The sequence below is a fragment of the Papio anubis genome, chromosome 13 (genome assembly GCF_008728515.1).
Source record: "Papio anubis isolate 15944 chromosome 13, Panubis1.0, whole genome shotgun sequence".
Lineage (NCBI taxonomy): Eukaryota > Metazoa > Chordata > Mammalia > Primates > Cercopithecidae > Papio > Papio anubis.
The window spans coordinates 82,499,102-82,516,752 of NC_044988.1; the positions used below are offsets into that span (position 1 = coordinate 82,499,102).

At 40.0% G+C, this 17,651-nt stretch overlaps 1 protein-coding gene across 7 annotated transcripts; it reads right to left on the reverse strand.

The window, feature by feature from the left end:
• Window positions 1-499: 499 nt before the first annotated feature.
• On the reverse strand, window positions 500-15,973 carry ZFP37 (ZFP37 zinc finger protein). 7 transcript variants are annotated; one of them, XM_031654409.1, is made up of 4 exons: window positions 15,902-15,973; window positions 8,118-8,199; window positions 7,689-7,823; window positions 500-3,064 (listed from the first exon to the last, which is right to left on the reverse strand). In XM_031654409.1, the coding sequence occupies exons 1-4, from the start codon at window positions 15,953-15,955 to the stop codon at window positions 1,521-1,523; spliced, it is 1,815 nt and encodes a 604-aa protein (XP_031510269.1). In that variant the 5' UTR covers window positions 15,956-15,973; the 3' UTR covers window positions 500-1,520. The 7 variants fall into 7 exon arrangements, with proteins under 7 accessions (XP_031510269.1, XP_021782946.2, XP_021782945.2 ...); XM_021927254.2 differs by lacking the exon at window positions 15,902-15,973 and adding an exon at window positions 15,598-15,844; XM_021927253.2 differs by lacking the exon at window positions 15,902-15,973 and adding an exon at window positions 15,598-15,844 and having other exon boundaries at window positions 8,118-8,202.
• Window positions 15,974-17,651: the final 1,678 nt, after the last annotated feature.

Below are 17,651 nucleotides of genomic sequence, written 5' to 3' on the forward strand. Positions count from 1 at the left end.
GGCCTCAAGTGATCCACCCACCTTGGCCTCCCAAATTGCTGGAGATTATAGGCATCCACCATGCCCAGCAGAAGTATTTTTAATCTATAGCTCAAGAGTAAAAAAAATCCAGGTGTGCAATGGCAAATAGGTCTCCTGTGATGGTCCAAGTTGATGCATAGTACCTTCTGGAATGCATGCTGCACAATAATTCTGAGGCCAACTCTGGGTTCACTCAGAAAGAGTACAGTGATCCAGTAAATAATGCCCAATATTGAGCAAGAACAGGGAGGGGTGACATTTGTTTCATTTGCATTCCCTGATTGAGGTGTTTGTATGTTAGTTCTTTGAATATGAGATAAAACGGGGTGATTATTCAGAAAATCACTTTCATTCACCTGCAATCACAATTCATCATCAGTCTGAAAAAATGGCAAATGTAGAAACACAGTGCTGTTATAATTCACTATGTTAATGAAAGAACATGTGTTTGATAGGAAAAGTCTTTATGAATTCAACATCGTTTCATACTATATACTTTTGATTCATCATCATTCATGAATAATCATACAAAGATTTTAACTCTGTCAAACAACATTGTGGAGGGGTTCAGTGACAACCTTAAATAATGTTGATTTGTGCATATTAAAATATTTTAATTATAAAAATACATGTGCATGATTTAAAAATCCAAATATAGAAGGAAGTCTTGCTCCTATCCTAGAACCCAATGCTATACTCCTGTGCCCAATGGCAACCACCATGAAGTTTATTCTGTATTTTTTTCAAAGTCTATTCACATACAAATACATGTATATATGCATACTAAGATATATACACATACAAAGATAAGAGACAGAGGTTAAACAAACATACCCTTTTGTACACAAAGGGGAATATAATATATACATGGTTCAGCAACCTGCTTTTTTACACTTCACAGTATATCTTGAATATCACTCCCTACCAGCACATTTGTATCCTCAGCTGCTTTATTTTCTCTTGTTTTCCTGTTAACACTTTTTACATATATAAAAACTCTTTCAAAAAGATTTCTGCTGATGCAGAAGCCAACACAGACATTAAGAAAGAGCTGGGTGAAAATATCAAAGAGGCTTATACAAATGGCCACACTCATTTACATAAGGCAATAAACAGATATGCAAATTCAACTATAATATATGGTGCTTAAGTACAAAACAAGAAGAAACACAGGAACTGTCAGCATATATAACTTGTTTCTCCATTGCTTTGAATATTCAAATTATTCACAAGTTTTAAGCTTTCAATTTCAGTCTGAACATGTAGATCATTTATAATAATTGAGTATTGTTAAAACAATATTTTTTATAAAAGGTTTTGTATCAAGTTTAAACCCTTGTTTCCATCCACTGATTCTATATGAAGATCCATTTTCAAAGTTTCTCATGTATAACAAGGTGTGATATCTTGCTAAAGGCTTTCTAACACTCTTTAAATTCAGTATATTTCCAAGGTTCAACAAAATTTTAAATTTAGTTAACAAATTTGCCACATTAACATCACTCGTGAGATTTCGCTTTTGAATGAGTTTTCACATGTTTGGTTAGGGATGCATTTTGTTTGAAAGTTTTCCCACATTCATTACATTCATAGGGTTTCTCTCCAGTGTGGGATCGCTGATGTATAACAAGCTGTGACTTTGCATTAAAGGCTTTTTCACATTCATTACATTCATAAGGTTTCTCCCCAGTATGAGTTCTCTGATGTACAATGAGGTGAGACTTTTGGCTGAAGGCTTTCCCACATTCATTACACTCATACGGTTTCTCTCCAGTATGAACTCTCTGATGCTGAGTAAGGCCTTCAATTTGTTTAAAGGCTTTCCCACATTGATTACATTCAAAGGGACTTTCACCTGTATGAGTTCTCATATGGTAAGTAAGAGATGAGCTATGTCCAAAGGCTTTTCCACACTCATTACATTTATAAGGTTTCTCCTTAGTATGAGTTCTTTGATGTATAATGAGGTGTGACTTCTTGCTGAAAGCTTTCCCACATTCATTACATTCAAAGGGTTTCTCACCTGTATGAATTCTCATGTGTTTAGTAAGGGATGAGCTATACTTAAAGGCTTTTCCACATTCATTGCATTCGTATGGTATTTCACCTGTATGTGTTCTCACATGTTCTGTAAGAGATGAGTTATACCTAAAAGACTTCCCACATTCCTTACATTCATATGGCTTTTCACCTGTGTGAGATCTCACATGTTGAATAAGGTTTGAGCTGTGTCTGAAGGTTTTCCCACATTCAGCACATTCATAGGGCTTTTCTCCAGTATGAATTCTTAGATGGTCAGTGAGTGCATGTTTATGACCATGGGCTTTGCCACACTCAATACATTCATATGGTTTTTCTCCGGTGTGAGTTCTCTGATGTACAACAAGGTGTGACTTTTGGCTAAAGGCTATCCCACATTCATTACATTCATATGGTTTCTCCCCAGTATGAATTCTCTGATGGTCAATGAGTCCTTGTTTATGGCTGAGAACCTTCCCACATTGATTACATTCATAGGGTTTCATACAAGCTTGAGGTTTTTCATGCTTAGTAGATGAGCTAAGGCTGGATGATTTCTTATGTTTCTCTCTAGTTTGAATTTTGTCCTGTTTAATATGGGATGAGCTATGACAGCATAATTTGTCACGTTTTTTGCCAGTTTTGTTACACTTATCAGATGAGCTATGGTTGGATAATTTATCATGTTTCTTTCCAGTTTGCTTTTTGCCTTTCCTTGTATCAGATAAGCTGTGGTTGAATGACTTCTTGTGTTCTTTAGCTGCATCAGATTTCCTTTTTACACAGTTTCTTGAGTGATCAGGTAAATCTAAATTCTGTTTCAAAATTTTTCCATGTGACTCAAATTTAAGAAGCCTTTTCTTTGAAGGAATATGTTTTGTATGCAAATTATTTTTTTTCCCCAGTGAACCACAGTCACTGCCATTCTCCTTAGTTTGAGTTTTCTTTTTGACTACAACTTCCCTGAGGAGTTTGTTTTGAGATTTCTGGTTATTTTCAAGCTCGTCATCATCTTGCTGGACTTCTAAAATGGAATTCAGTGAGATATTCTTGTGAATCTTTGTACTCTTATATTTTGGAATAAAACTTGTAAAGAAATGACCTGTTGTAGGGTTAAATTTTTATTCAGGCTAGTATAGCAATGTAAATGAAACAACTAGGGTGAATGGACTTGAGGGAGAAGATGTTGTGGTAAAAAGAGGTGGGAAAAGTGACAATAGTGATTTTTAAAAGGTTTTGCTGCTTAAAAATATGAGTGTGCAACCTGGGATAGAATATGAAATAAACACAAGGAGAAGTGAACAGAGAATAGATGGAGTAAAAAGAGCTTATGATTGTAGCTGATACTTTTTTGAGGTTTCTCGTAAGCCCAAGCTGCCCAGTTCTGGTAATTCCCAAGCTGGCCATAGTATATTGCTGCTGCAGCCTATACTGTATTACCCCAATTCTCCATGGGCACAGTTGGAGACAAATCTGACTCAAACCAAGATGTTCAACAAGATTCTTTCTTCTAACAAATTTGACTCCAGTTAGTCTCCACTTGGTACTTAAATTTAGAAATTATATAAAGCAGGCACTAGTAACCCATATTTTCTCTATGTAAACAGAAAGCTCATCAGGTTAAAGAATGAAACATCCACACACAGAGAAGCAGAGACATAAGAACTGTGTCTTTAAAGAGATCATTTGCACAATTTCAATTCCCAATGGCTTCCTAGTTCCTTCCTAGTTCCTATTTCTAGCCCCTGGTGAGGACTGGCTGAACTATCTTGCCCTTAGCTTGTAAGGGATATACTCATGTCCTTATCGCATATTCCTGTATGTACCGAAGCTAGCTAATGTAAACTTTTGTTATTATATCCAAAAGAGCCAGAAAAGAAAAATAAAGTGAGTCCACCAAGAAGTATTGACGAGCCGATAAGTGGCTGAGAAAATAAATAAGAAAGGTTATCCACTTTCTACTACTCATGGTGAATTTTTCTTGTAGTGCTTAGATCTTTTCCTGCTGACATATCTTTTCCTTTCCATTGCTACCACTGAAATGACCCCCAAAATGATATTCTTGTACTTTAAAAATCCCTAGTTTCTCTACATTACCTGATGCTTTCATCAAATGATAAAATTCATAGTAATTAGCTTAGCAAACAAACTTTACTCAATCTGATTTATAGGGTGCATCCAAGTTTGTTTTGTTTTCCAATAGTTTGCTATGGAATGTATATTTGTTCTTTTCAGGTCATTCTAATTGTCAATTACAAATTTTAAGTTTATTCCTAGCTCTAAGTGGTTACTCACATTCTTTCTGCCATACATTAAACACTTACACATCTGAGATGTCTTCTTAATCCCTGCTTCCCTTCTCTGAGACCATTACCCACACTGAAAACTGTGGGCTGCTATGTTTATACTACATAAGCCGAATTCTGGCTAAAAACAATAGATTGGGCAGTGGTAAACACTGGGTAGTGCAATAATATTCTTTTGCCTAAGAACCAGAAATTGAAATTTATAGACTTCTGTTAGCTAGCTATGGATACTACATGTATAAAAACCTATAATCTTAAGAGCTGAGGCCGCCATTTAGGGGTGTCCTTTTTCAGCTACATGCTATATGCATGGAAAAGCAGAAAAAGCTTCAGAGTGAGAATTAAACAAGTCTTAGAGAGAAGCAGATATAAAAATCCCCATGACTTCAGAAAGAAAGAGGCAGGAAGTGAATAGCCACCTTGATGGTAAAGGAACATTACACTGAGAAAGTGAAAACTAGACTCAAACCGAAAGGAGTTATGGTATCTGAATGGATGGAAAGGAAATATTATTACTTTTATAAAGGACATTAAAGAGATTAATTCCCATGGAGCAGAAGATCAGTTTTGAAAAATGAAAAAAATATATATATATGTAGACATATATGTATGTTAGGGAGTCTAGAGAAGTGCAGTTGCTGGCTGCTTTTTCATTTAGGAAATTTTAAGTGATGCAGAGAGAATAACAAACTTTTAGGTACCATGACAAGGCTGTGTCTTTCAATGCCCAAGGATGATGGAAAACATGGAGGAAAAATTTCCTTCTGGAAAGAAAGGAATCAAAACTGAAAACTTTCCCCTTGACATGTAATATTACAAGAACCTTTACAATGATAAATTGAGCTGGTCCCAACTGGTATCTGTCAGCAGGAAAAGACGTAAGGTACTACAAGAAAATATCACCATGAAGGAAAGGAGGAGAATTTGAACAAGCAAATTGGTATAGTAATATGGTAATACCAGAGAAGAGTTGGATATGGAAGAGCAATTGACTAAGGCTGGAAGTTTTTCTTGAATCTGAGACAGTAACTAAAACATAAATGCCAAGCTAAAACAACTGTAACTTCAGAAACAAATATGGAAGTCACTTGGCCCAGCAAATTATTGGAGAGAATAGAACAGCCCCTCTTTGAAGAGCCTCCTAAGTAGTATATAAGAACCTGAACCAAAAGAGAGTCATTGTAGCAATGATAAAGATGTATTAAATGACTTAGGATTGTTTTTTAGCTGTAAAGTGTCAACAAGAAAAGTAAGGATAGCCAAAACTGGAGCTATTAATGGATGAATCAGAAACTCCATTGAGTCTCTTCATTTGTCATTTTAAAGACTGGTTCCTCTCAGGGAATTCATACAGTCTTGGACAATTGAGGGTCAAAAGAATCTTAAAAGACATAGCAGATAGTCTGCTATTAATAATTTGGGGACTATGGTAACATAAATAATAACTGACTATTTTCATGTTTGGTAGTAACATCTAAGATCAATTAAAGCTGGGCATGGTGGCTCACACCTGTAATCCCAACACTGGGAAGATGAGAAGGGAGAATTGCTTGAGACCAGGCATTCAAGGCCAGCCTGGGCAATGTAGCAAGACCCTGTCTCTATGAAAAAAAGAGAAAGAATTAGGAAAAAAACTGATTTAGCAAATTTATCTAAGAATTGGAAAAATTTAAGTATGAGATAATATGAGCCTGATTTGTGTGATGACATTGAACATTGAGAGAAAAAAAAAAGCAGAAACTGAAGACAGGATAGTAACTCTATGGAAGACAGTCCTATAATCAGAGTACACCCTGATAAAAACAGGGAAGTTGAAAAGAACCTCTAATTTAGAGAGAAAGACAAAGCTTTCCATTTCTGACATCCTAAGAATAAGCTGTTGTGTAAGTAGGTCAAATATGAGTGTAAGACAAAGGAATTGGAGATGTCCATTTGGAAGTCACGAGTGTAGAATAAATAGCTTTTATTTGCACAATGAATAATCGATACAGTTTTTAAAAAGAACAGATAGTAGAAGACAAAACCTTAGGGACACCTCAGCAAAATGAGAAGAAAGAGAAGCTAGTGAGTAAATGATAAAGAAGCACTTAGCGGATAAGATCTGATTCAAGTTGTACAATTCAAATTGGGTGAGTGAGAACTTCAAGCTAACAAAAACGATTAAAGTATGCACTGAAAAGTAAGCAGTGGTGACCTTAAAGTCAGAAATTTAGTTACAGGCATGAATTCTGTGGGATTTGACTGCAGGGGTTAAGGAGAAAATGGAAATGATGATGTGCTATAGATCATGGGTCTAGAGAATTTCATAGTGAAAGGAGAGAAACAGAAATAACTCAGGACAGGAGCATCACGCCAAGAGATTTGGAAACAGGGCAGATCTAAGAATGTCCGAATACATAGGAGAAAAATTGACACCTAGGGTCTTGAGTAAAGGAGAAAAGGAGAAAAGCTGAGGTTATTAGGAAAAGGGAGGATGCTTTTTTTAAAAAGCACTGATTTATATAAGGTAAGCAGGAGTGGGATTGAGAACAGCTAAGCGGGTCACTGCTCCTTCTGAAGATTGAGCAATGGAAGGGTCAGTTAGGCATCTGAGGGGCTGGTACCAAGTTTCAGAGCCCTGATTTTCACCTTTTATCCTACCACAACCTGAGTGGTGTGAAAGATAGTATTATTTTTTCCTGTGGCAAGATTATACTTCCCAGCCCCTCCCAAATGCATAGCCTTTTGAATTATAGCACTCTTCCCAGGGGAAGGATTATACATTCCTACCATGTTGAACTCAGGAGTGGCCAGATGGCCTGCTTTGACCAACAAAATGTGAGCTGAAAGGGATATCTACAACTTTCAAGCAGTAACTGTCAGAGTTACCATGTGGTTCCACTCACCCTTTTTTTCCCTCTGTCATGAGACCAGAATTTGCCAAATGGAGAATTGTCTTTCAGCATAGGTCCCCAAATAAAGATAATATGGAATAGAGCTGTGGCTTGAGCAAGAAACTAATTTTTCTTATTGTAAGTAACTAAGATTGCAAGGGCTCATTCCTTCATGGAGCAAAACTGAGTGGAAACTGACTGATAGAGGTAATATAACCAAATTCCCGTATTTAACACTAGCTCACTACCATAGTGAACCTCACATAGAACCTCTCGTGTGAACAAATTCGCAAAAGGATGAGATATTAGAATCTCTCAGGTTACAGAATCTTTGTAGTTTGAAATATTATTTCCTCAGGAAATCCTGATTTTTTTCTACTGCTATTTTCTAGTTAAGAAAGACGAGTCTAGGATCTTTAAGAATTTCAGAATAAATTATTCTCTGAAAAATTTCAAAGTTACAACTTACTTCCATCAGTTTCTTTTTGCTTGGATCTTGCTATTTTACTTGGACAACCCTGACTGGGTCTTTTTCCCTTCCCCAACCATGGTGCTTCTCCTTTTTCCAACTTGGAGATCAAGTCTGGTTTGGGAGCTTGATACCCTGCTCATGAGAAATAGCAGAAACTGAGTGTTAGAACAACCATCCCAGAAATGAAGCCCCAGCATTTGTACTTCAGGGCCTAAAGAATACATGGCTTCTGGAGTTTCACAATGTGAATGCCAGGTCAACTGAACAGACCTTCCATTTTGGAGCCTTGGGCACAAATATCCTGCCTAGTACCTAAAAGGGAAGAAAGCCCTTTGACCTACAAAAATGAAGGCCGAACTTATCAAGGACTCCAGAGAGAAGGTATCACAGTGTACACATTTTGAATTACAAAGGAATTGTTCTTACCCATTGAGGCTTGGTTGCTGTAGTTCTCCAGCATCACATCATGATACACGTTCCTCTGAGCAGGATCCAGTTGCTTCCATTCCTTCTGGGTAAAGGTCATAGTCACATGTTTGAATGTTACTGATACCTGTGATAGCATATTCCTGTTCACGCTAATGTTATCCACATTTGGTGAGTGATTTGGACAAGATAATAATTTGTTCTTACCTTGACTATGTACTGTTGATCGTGATATTATAACCTGCTCAATTTTTCATTATTTTGAACTCAATTTTTCTCTACTCAATTTTTCATTATTTTGTTTTTTTTGTTTTTTTTTTTTTGAGACGGAGTCTCGCTCTGTCGCCCGGGCTGGAGTACAGTAGCCGGATCTCAGCTCACTGCAAGCTCCGCCTCCCGGGTTCCCACCATTCTCCTGCCTCAGCCTCCCGAGTAGCTGGGACTACAGGCGCCCGCCACATCGCCCGGCTAATTTTTTGTATTTTTTAGTAGAGACGGGGTTTCACTGTGCTAGCCAGGATGGTCTCGATCTCCTGACCTCGTGATCCGCCCGTCTCGGCCTCCCAAAGTGCTGGGATTACAGGCTTGAGCCACCGCGCCCGGCCTAATTTTTCATTATTTTGAAAAACAAAAACCATATTAAGAAATGTCCCTACTGAGCTGGGCACAGTGGCTCATGCCTGTAATCCCAGCAGTTTGGGAGGCTGAGGCAGGAGGATTGCTTAAGCTCAGGAGTTTGAGACCAGCCTGGGCAACATGGCAAAACTCCATCTCTACAAAAATATACAAAACTTAGCTGGGTATGGTGGTGCATGCCTGTAGTCCCAGCTACTCTGGAGGCTGAGGCAGGAGGATCACCTGAGCCCAGGAGGTCAAGGCTACAGGGAGCTAAGATCACACCACTGCACTCCAGCCTGGCTGAGAGAGTGAGACCCTGTCGTGACAAACAGAAATGTCCCTATTGTGAATTTATTTATTCAAGAGGATAGAATCATGTGCATATCGGAGAGAAAGATAAATAGCCAAAAAAAAAAAAAGAAAGAAAGAAAAAAGAAAAAAGGAACAGAATCAATCTTTGTCTTATCTTCTATAACAGGGGATGTTAAAAGGCTATTGAGCAGTATTTATAGTTTATAGAGTTCTGAGGTAGAAGAATTGAGACCTTTTTTATAACCAGTCAAAAAAATCATTTATGGGCTGGGCGCATTGGCTCACACCTGTAATCCCAACAATTTGGGAGGCCAAGGCAGATGGATCATGTGAGGTCAGGAGTTTGAGATTAGCCTGGCCAACATGGTCTCTATTAAAAATACAAAAATGAGCCAGGCGTGGTGGCAGGCACCTGTAACTCCAGCTACTTGGGAGGCAGAGGCAGGAGAATTGCTTGAACCCAGAAGGTGGAGGTTGCAGTGAGCCAAGATCAAGCCATTGCTCTCCAGCCTGGGCAACAGAAACTCCATCTCAAAAAAAAAAAAAAAAAACCAAACTCATTTATGTTTGGCGGCAAAAGTAAGATATTTTAGGCATATAAGAATGCAGAAAGTAGACTACCAATGTTCTTTAGAAATAAAGCAGAAAGTTGGGGAGAAATAGAGGAAAGGGGAAGGGGAAGAGAAAGTGGAAAAGAAGCAGAAAAAGAGAATGAATGATTTTTAAAAGAAGAAAAAATGGATCAGAATAAAGATTTCAAAATTGGGAAAGACTTAATATACAAGAGAGAGCTATGATTAATACAACCAGTAAAATGTCTAGTTAAATCTAAATAACTTGATAATGTGCTTGTACAACTGTTATGAAAGTATCCTTAAAATCAAGAGGTATGATATGAAAAAAAATAAGCAGAACCCTAACTAGGGGGGTGGGGGTAGGGACGAAATTAAAGTATGTTAAAGTCCTCTTATTAGGCAGGTAAAAGGAGGATGGCACAGCTATTGGAGAATTTTGATACTAATAAATACACATTCAAACATGTTTGTCTAATGTTTAAAGATAATCCCTTATCCTCACAGACAACCAACCTTTTTTTTTCCTTCTTTTTATTTTTGTTTACTTTTTATTTTTGGGGATAAAGTCTCACTCTGTTGCCCAGGCTGAAATGCAATAACATAATCATAGCTCACTGACACCTTGAATTCCTGGGCTCCAGCAATTCTCCCACCTCAGCCTACCAAGTGGCTGAGACTATAAGCATGCACCACCCATGCCTGACTGATTTTTAAAATTTTTTGTGGAGACAGGTTCTCGCTATGTTGCCCAGGTTGGGCTCAAACTCCTGGGCTCAGGCAATCCTCCCACCTCAGCTTCCCAAAGTGCTGAGATTACAGATGTCAGTCACTGTGCCTGGCCAGACCACCATTCAATTACCTGCAAAAGTCATCAATTTAACCCCACAGACCTCTAGTCACTGACTACCAATAATCTCCCATCATTGATTGTCACTGGCCTTCCAATCACTGAGCTGATACAGACAGTCTTGCCTCATTACTGGGCCTATAGCTCCAAAATGACTGGGTAAAGCAAACCTCCCAAACAGTAGCAATCACTGGCCCCCACAGACACTCCAATCACATATTCTCACAAGTCCCTCCACCAGTGATACCCACAGGACACATGGTAATCTATCTCCCATTACCCCAAATCCCTCATCTTATCAATCCCCAATCACTGACACCAATAGAATTCTCAAGCAGTGGCCTTTATAGAAACTCTAATTACTGCCAGCAAATTCTACTCCTCCCTCAGCCTCTTTAGCCACTCCCTTCATTTACATGCTTTACCTGAAATCTACCTGTCTCTTGAGGATCCTGCTTCCTTACAGGAGCCTCAGAGGAGTGGAAGCTATCTTTCCTGCACCACTCCCCTCCCCGCCATGACCCACGTACCTCAGGTTCTAAAGATGCCGTAAATGATTACTTTCAACCATTTCTCATTCTTCCTTCAAAATTCATAGCTTATTTATAGTATCACCAGATTTTCATCTATTAACCCTCCTGGGTCCAGTGATTTCCTAGGAGGACTCACGTGACTCAGTATATAATTGTACTCACAGCTATTATTTATTGTAGCAAAAGTATACAAAGCAAAGTCAGTTAATCAGCATGGGATAAAGTCCAGAGGACACCAGGCACCAGCATCCATGAGTCCCCTCCCAGTGAAGTCATATAGAACATGCTTAATTCTAATATTGAGTTATATTAGAGTGAGTTATAATAACATGTATGAAATGTTGTTTACTAGGGAAGCTCATTAGAGACCAGTACTGCCCAAGGGTTTCACTGGGGGCTCATCATGTAGGCACTCTGCCTGCATCTACAAAAATTCCAGACTCCCAGAAGAAAGCAGGTGTTCAGCATAAACCACATTGTATATATTCTTTAAGCACTGGGAACTACTCTTAACCAGTTCTGGGAATGGTGGGATCCTTCCTGAAATCTAATTTCCCAGATGCCAGCAAAAAGCAAACCTTGCAAGCAGGCCTGTCTTAAGGATAGCAGGTTTTTTGTTTGTTTGTTTGTTTTTTGTTTTTCTCCCTGAGACGGAGTCTTGCTCTGTCGCCCGGGCTGGAGTGCAGTGGCCGGATCTCAGCTCACTGCAAGCTCCGCCTCCCGGGTTTACGCCATTCTCCTGCCTCAGCCTCCCGAGTAGCTGGGACTACAGGCGCCCGCCACCTCGCCCGGCTAGTTTTTTGTATTTTTTGTAGAGACGGGGTTTCACCGGGTCAGCCAGGATGATCTCGATCTCCTGACCTCGTGATCCGCCCGTCTCGGCCTCCCAAAGTGCTGGGATTACAGGCTTGAGCCACCGCGCCGGGCCAGGATAGCAGTTTTTGACTTCTATGTTAACTCTGGTCTGCAGTCATCCCACCCCATTCACTGAAAACTTTAGCACCAGCTAAATCCCTGCCATCATGCTGCACTACCTCTGTATCAATGTGGAAGAGCCATTCAACACCCTTGCCTCTCTTTTTCATGAGGTCAACAATCTTTTCTTCCACTCAAATTCAGCCACCTATTCATAAATCATCTGCACTTACACCTTGCCATCACTATAACACCTCCAAAAATCTCTAAGATATTCCACCCTCTGACCATTATTTCCTATCCTGCTACTTGTTCTAGTACTTTCACTCCAATAATTCTCCAAACTCATTGAGCCCTCTGATCCTAATCACTTTTTCACAATCTTCCACCCTTACCTAGCCTTTCTTTCTTGTTCAGATTCCTTGTTCTAACACTATACACAATCAATTGAAAACTATAAAGTTTTAACTTCCTTTCTCCTCTTTTCCTCCGCTGTATTTACCTATCAAAGCCTCAACCTTGGTTAAATCCAACTCTCCTCTTAATCTCTGCCTGCAACCTTGCAACTGAACATTGCAAGAGAAAAATCAATCTGTGCTGAGTGGACTAACTTCAAATTTGTAACACATACGCCAAATGGGCATCTAATACTGTCAGTAGTCCTACCTAACCCTAGAAAATGCACATTTCCTTTTTCCTAGATGATTATTTTGAACATTCTCCTTTTTAACTCTGAAAACTCCAACATCTACCCCTTTCCCACTCTCGGCTGATGAATTTGCTTCATGCTTTCAAGAGAAAATAAATCCAAATGGACAAGAATTACCTTGCCTTGTTACCACCAATTCCACCAACCTGTTTCCAAACTCATATATAATATACCTTCTCTTCTGTCAAAATGGAAAGTCTTCCTTCTCTCACCTAAGGCCAGTTTCTCCATTTGTGCTCTCAATCCCATCCCCAACTGCCTTCCCAACGACTTCACCCCTGCAAGTACTTCTTTCTCTTTTGTAACATCTATTTCTCCCTTTTACTTGGATCATTGCCATTGACACACAGAGTTGCCTTAATATCATTCATCTGAAGAAACCCGCTCTTGATTTCATATCCTTTACAATGTCTATTTCTCTGCTTCCTGTACCAGCAAAACTCCTCATAAGTGTTGCCTATACTTGCTGTTTCCACTTCATTACCTCTCATTCTTTCAACTCACTCTAACAGGATGTTATCCCCTTAACTCCAATAAACGAGCTCTAATCAATCAAAATAACCATTGAGCTGCATACTGGCAAAATCAAATTATCTCTAGTCCTGCTTTGGGACTCAAAAGTGTATATCACAATTGATTACTCCTATTGTCTTGAAAGGCTTTCTTCTCTATGCTACTTTGACATCCACTTGCACAGTTTTCCTCTTACTTCAATGGGCACCCCTTATTCTCTCTTGTTTTTTGTCTTCTACCAGACTTTTAAATGTCAGAGTGACCCAGGCCTCTGTCCCTGGCTCTCTTCTCTTCCCTATCTGTCTTCGCTTCCTAGGTGACATAAGCCAATCCTAAGGCTTTAAATATCATCTTCATTGTGATGCAATTCAAAAATGGCTCCCTAGCTCACACCTTTCCTAAGTTCCAGATTCATATATATAGTGGCTACCCTATATCTTTAGGTAGATATGCAATGAGCATTTTGACATGGCCAAAATAGAGCCTTTGACATCACCCCAGATCCCATTTCCATCCACCAAATCTAGTCTTTTCCACCATAACCCTTCCCATTCAGAAAATGGATTCACCATCCATCCAGTTCTTCAGGTTAAAAGTCTAGATGTAAATCTCGATTCTTCTCTTCCCTCATACTCCATATATCAATATATTAGTAAGTTATATTGCTTATCTCCAAATGTATTCTGAATTTGATTTCATTTTGCTGCTACAACTCTATTCTAAATCACCATAATCTCTTGTCTTTTACTATTGCAAAAAGTTCCTAACTGACCTCCCTATACCTACCTACTCTTGCCCCTCTGCAGTCCATCTTCCATGAGGTAGCCATGGTGATCTTTTCAAGGTATCAATCAGAACAGATTACTCCCCTGCTTAAACTCAATGGCTTCTCACTGCATCTAGAATAAAATCTAAATCCTTACACTAGCCAATAAAATCGTACATTATCTGATACCTTCCTACCACTATGATTCACACCTTTTTACTTTTCCTCTGACTGTGCTCCTACAGCACTAATCTTCCTTCCCTTTTTTAAGCACACCAAGTTCACTCCTACCTCAGGTCCTTTGCAGTTGATGTTTATTTTCTTCCTGGAACACTCTTTCTTCAGATCTCTACATGGCTGCCTCCTTGTGATGATTTATGCCTCAAGCCAACTGTCATTTCCTAAGGAAAGCTTTCCATGACTAACCTGGCTAAAGTCATGCACTCCCTACCCTCAATCACGCTCTACCACATCATTCTCTTTTACTTACTTCAGCACTTATTAGTGTCTGGAATAATTTTATTTGTTTATATTTTATCATATCTTTCGTATTTCTAGAATGTAAGTCATTGAGGGAGGGATTCTGGTTCTGTTTCCTGGCATCTCTCCAGCATTTAAAACATTCCCTGGTTTTGAGGATAAAGCAGAGACTGCAAAACAACAACAACAAATAAAATCAAAAACACTCCCTGGCATAAAATAAGTGCTCATCTTACAGTCTGTCTGTTCCTACTGTTCCTGTAAGTTTTCAATCACTGACACCCAAATACTCCCCATTACTAACCTTCACAAACTCCTCCCAATTATGGATCTCTACAAGTTCCCAACTATCACTCTCCACAGAACAATCATTAGCCTCCACAGACCTCCAATCACTGACCACTAAAGAACCCTCAATTATTAAACCCAGCAATCCCCTCAAACTCCTGACCCCTTAGGCTTCTAGTCACAGAATCATAGAGGGTCCTCAATCATTAATTCCTACTAATCACCTCATTACTCAAAGCACAGTTATTACTGCTAGACATCACCTAATCATTGACTTGCATTCATCCCCAATTACCTTTTCTCCCCAAATGGCATACAAATCATCTACCATCCCCAGAGACACCTCAACATTGACTCCCCAAACTCCAACAGTCATATTCCCCCCTCATGGGCCCCCTGATTCCTCCATTACCCACTGACCGTCAAAGATACTGCTAATCAAACTTGCACAAACATCACCGTCACTGACTCCCAAGCCCCAATCCCTGATGCTCCCAGATGCTCCCAGTCACTTAATTTCCCAAATCCCAACACTGACCATCTTTGATAATCCAGGCTGTAACCACCATAGGCACCCATAATCGCTGGCTCCCATAGACACCCCAAACCGCCAACTCCCACAGTCCTTCCCTATCTCTGACACATCACAAAGTCCCCATTTCTGATCCCCTTCCAAACTCTGACATTCAGTGACTGCCAGAGACGCCTCCCCATCATTGTCTCTGCAGATCCCTCAGAATACTGATATCCTAAAGCCAAATCACTAACTCCACAGATAACTCAGAACACTGACCTCCCAAGAGACCCTTTAGCATCGATTTCACCAATTGCCAAATCACCTATCGTCACAGACTACTCCAGTCACTGCCCCGCAATTAGACCATCTCTGACCGCCAAAACACCCTGCCTCATCACAGCCCTCACCGCGGCGCTGGCCTCGGGCTCGGACACAGCCATCTCCAGTGGTCGCCCGGCCTCTTTGATCGTTCCCGCACTTCTCCTCCGGTCCACGGACTCTGGCTTTGTCAGAATCCGGTAGCCGCTGGAGACCGACATGACGACTACCCGGAGAGGGGCCTTAGCGGGTCCGGCAACTGCGATGGCGGCGCCTTTCGGTGATAGCCTACGGGCGCGGCCATCTTGGCGAAGGGCCAGCCGTACAGCGGAAGTGCGGGGACTTCTGGGACAACGAGATAGGGAAGCGAAAGCCGGCGAGGGCGTTACTTACAGGGTGCAGGAGTGATGCAATCAGAGCGAGCCGGAACCCGGTTCGGTTACGCATTACAGGAGTGACCTAGGCCTGACAACTCACTGCCGGCGTTCGGGTCGCGTCACTGCCGGAAGATATTTTACAGAATTTGGAATTGCTTTTCCGAATACACGTCAGTGCAGCCAGCGGCTAGAAGTCCGGGAATCACAATGCTTAGTGCGGACTTCAGAAGGCTGGGATGCGAGAAATTGGAAGCAGAACGGAGAGAAGCCTGATCGAACAAATAACATTGTTTTATAGGAAGAGACGTTAATCTTTGAGATATACGATAAATCTTTTCATATATAGTATAAGAACAATAAGAAAAACTGAAACAGGAAGTTAAGTGAACACACCCCTCTTCCTTGAGAGCCCGGGTTTGGTGAAGATATTTCAGCAGAATAATCAAGCACTTGGAGAAATGATTCCTTAATGCGTCATTTCATGCATTAATTGCATTGATTGAATATGTGCAGGTTAGCTACTGTGCTATGCAAGGTACTGGAAAAAGAGTGGAGAGGGGTAGGGATGATGTAAGTCCAGAGTCCAAAGGCCAGAAAACCAGGGGCTCCAATGTGAAAGGGCAGAAGATGAATGTCCCAGCTCAAGAAAAAAGAGAAGGTGGTAGGGAAGTGTGGATAGTTAACAGGGTTTTTTAAAAACAGAAAAGAATGAATAAGACCTAGTATTTGATAGCACTACAGGTGTATATATTCAATAGTAGTTTAGTTGCACATTTCGAAATAACGAAGGATAATTGGATTGTAACACAAAAGATAAATGATTGAGGGGATGGATACTCCATTTTCCATGATGTGATTATTACACTGTGCGTGCCTGTATCAAACTATTTCATGTACTCCATAAATATACACACCTACTATGTACCCACAAAAGTTAAAGACTAAAAAAAAAAAAAAAGCAAAGAGGATTCACCCTTTCTCCACCTTTTTGTCCTATCAGGCCCTCAGTGGATTAGATGATGGCCACCCACATTGGTGGGGGCTTCTTTACTTAGTTTGCTAATTCAAATGCTAATCTTCTTCCAGAAACACACTAACAAACGCAGAAATAATGTTTCACCAGTATTCTGGGCATCCTTTAGCCCAGTCAAGTTGACACATAAAGTTAACCATCACCCTAGCTATGACATACGCAGACTTCCATTTTACACAAACTGTGAGATAATAGGTTTGTGATTCTTTAATCCTCTAAAGCTGGTGATGATTTGTTATCCAGCAATAGTAAACTAAGGACTCAGTGAAGACTGAAAAATAATTGATGGGTTGAAATTTCTTTTCATCTACTTAGGACACAGCCCACTACACCATGTATCTGACAGAGTATTCTCTGAAGGTCACGTATGTAGGTGTAGGCAATTGCTTTGTTTCCCCCTCAGATATGGCCCTGACTTTAATTGTACCTGATATTACAGTCCGAATAAGGTACATTTTTTTTTAAAAAACACTCTCTTCGTTTCTTCCACACAAATCAGAAGGAGAGGCAGGTCAGATTCTACACGATTTTATTAAAACCAGCATGTATACATATGTGGCAGGGATGAGTGAGTACAGTGGATCTGTATGAATGTGGTACTCTTCAATATACCTTTGGGAGTACAACTGAAAATTCTCCCAACAGGGACAGGGGACACACGTACGGAGATATGTGTGTCAATTCGGCTGATTCACTGAATTCCCTAATGAAGACCTCTCACACGGTAAATATG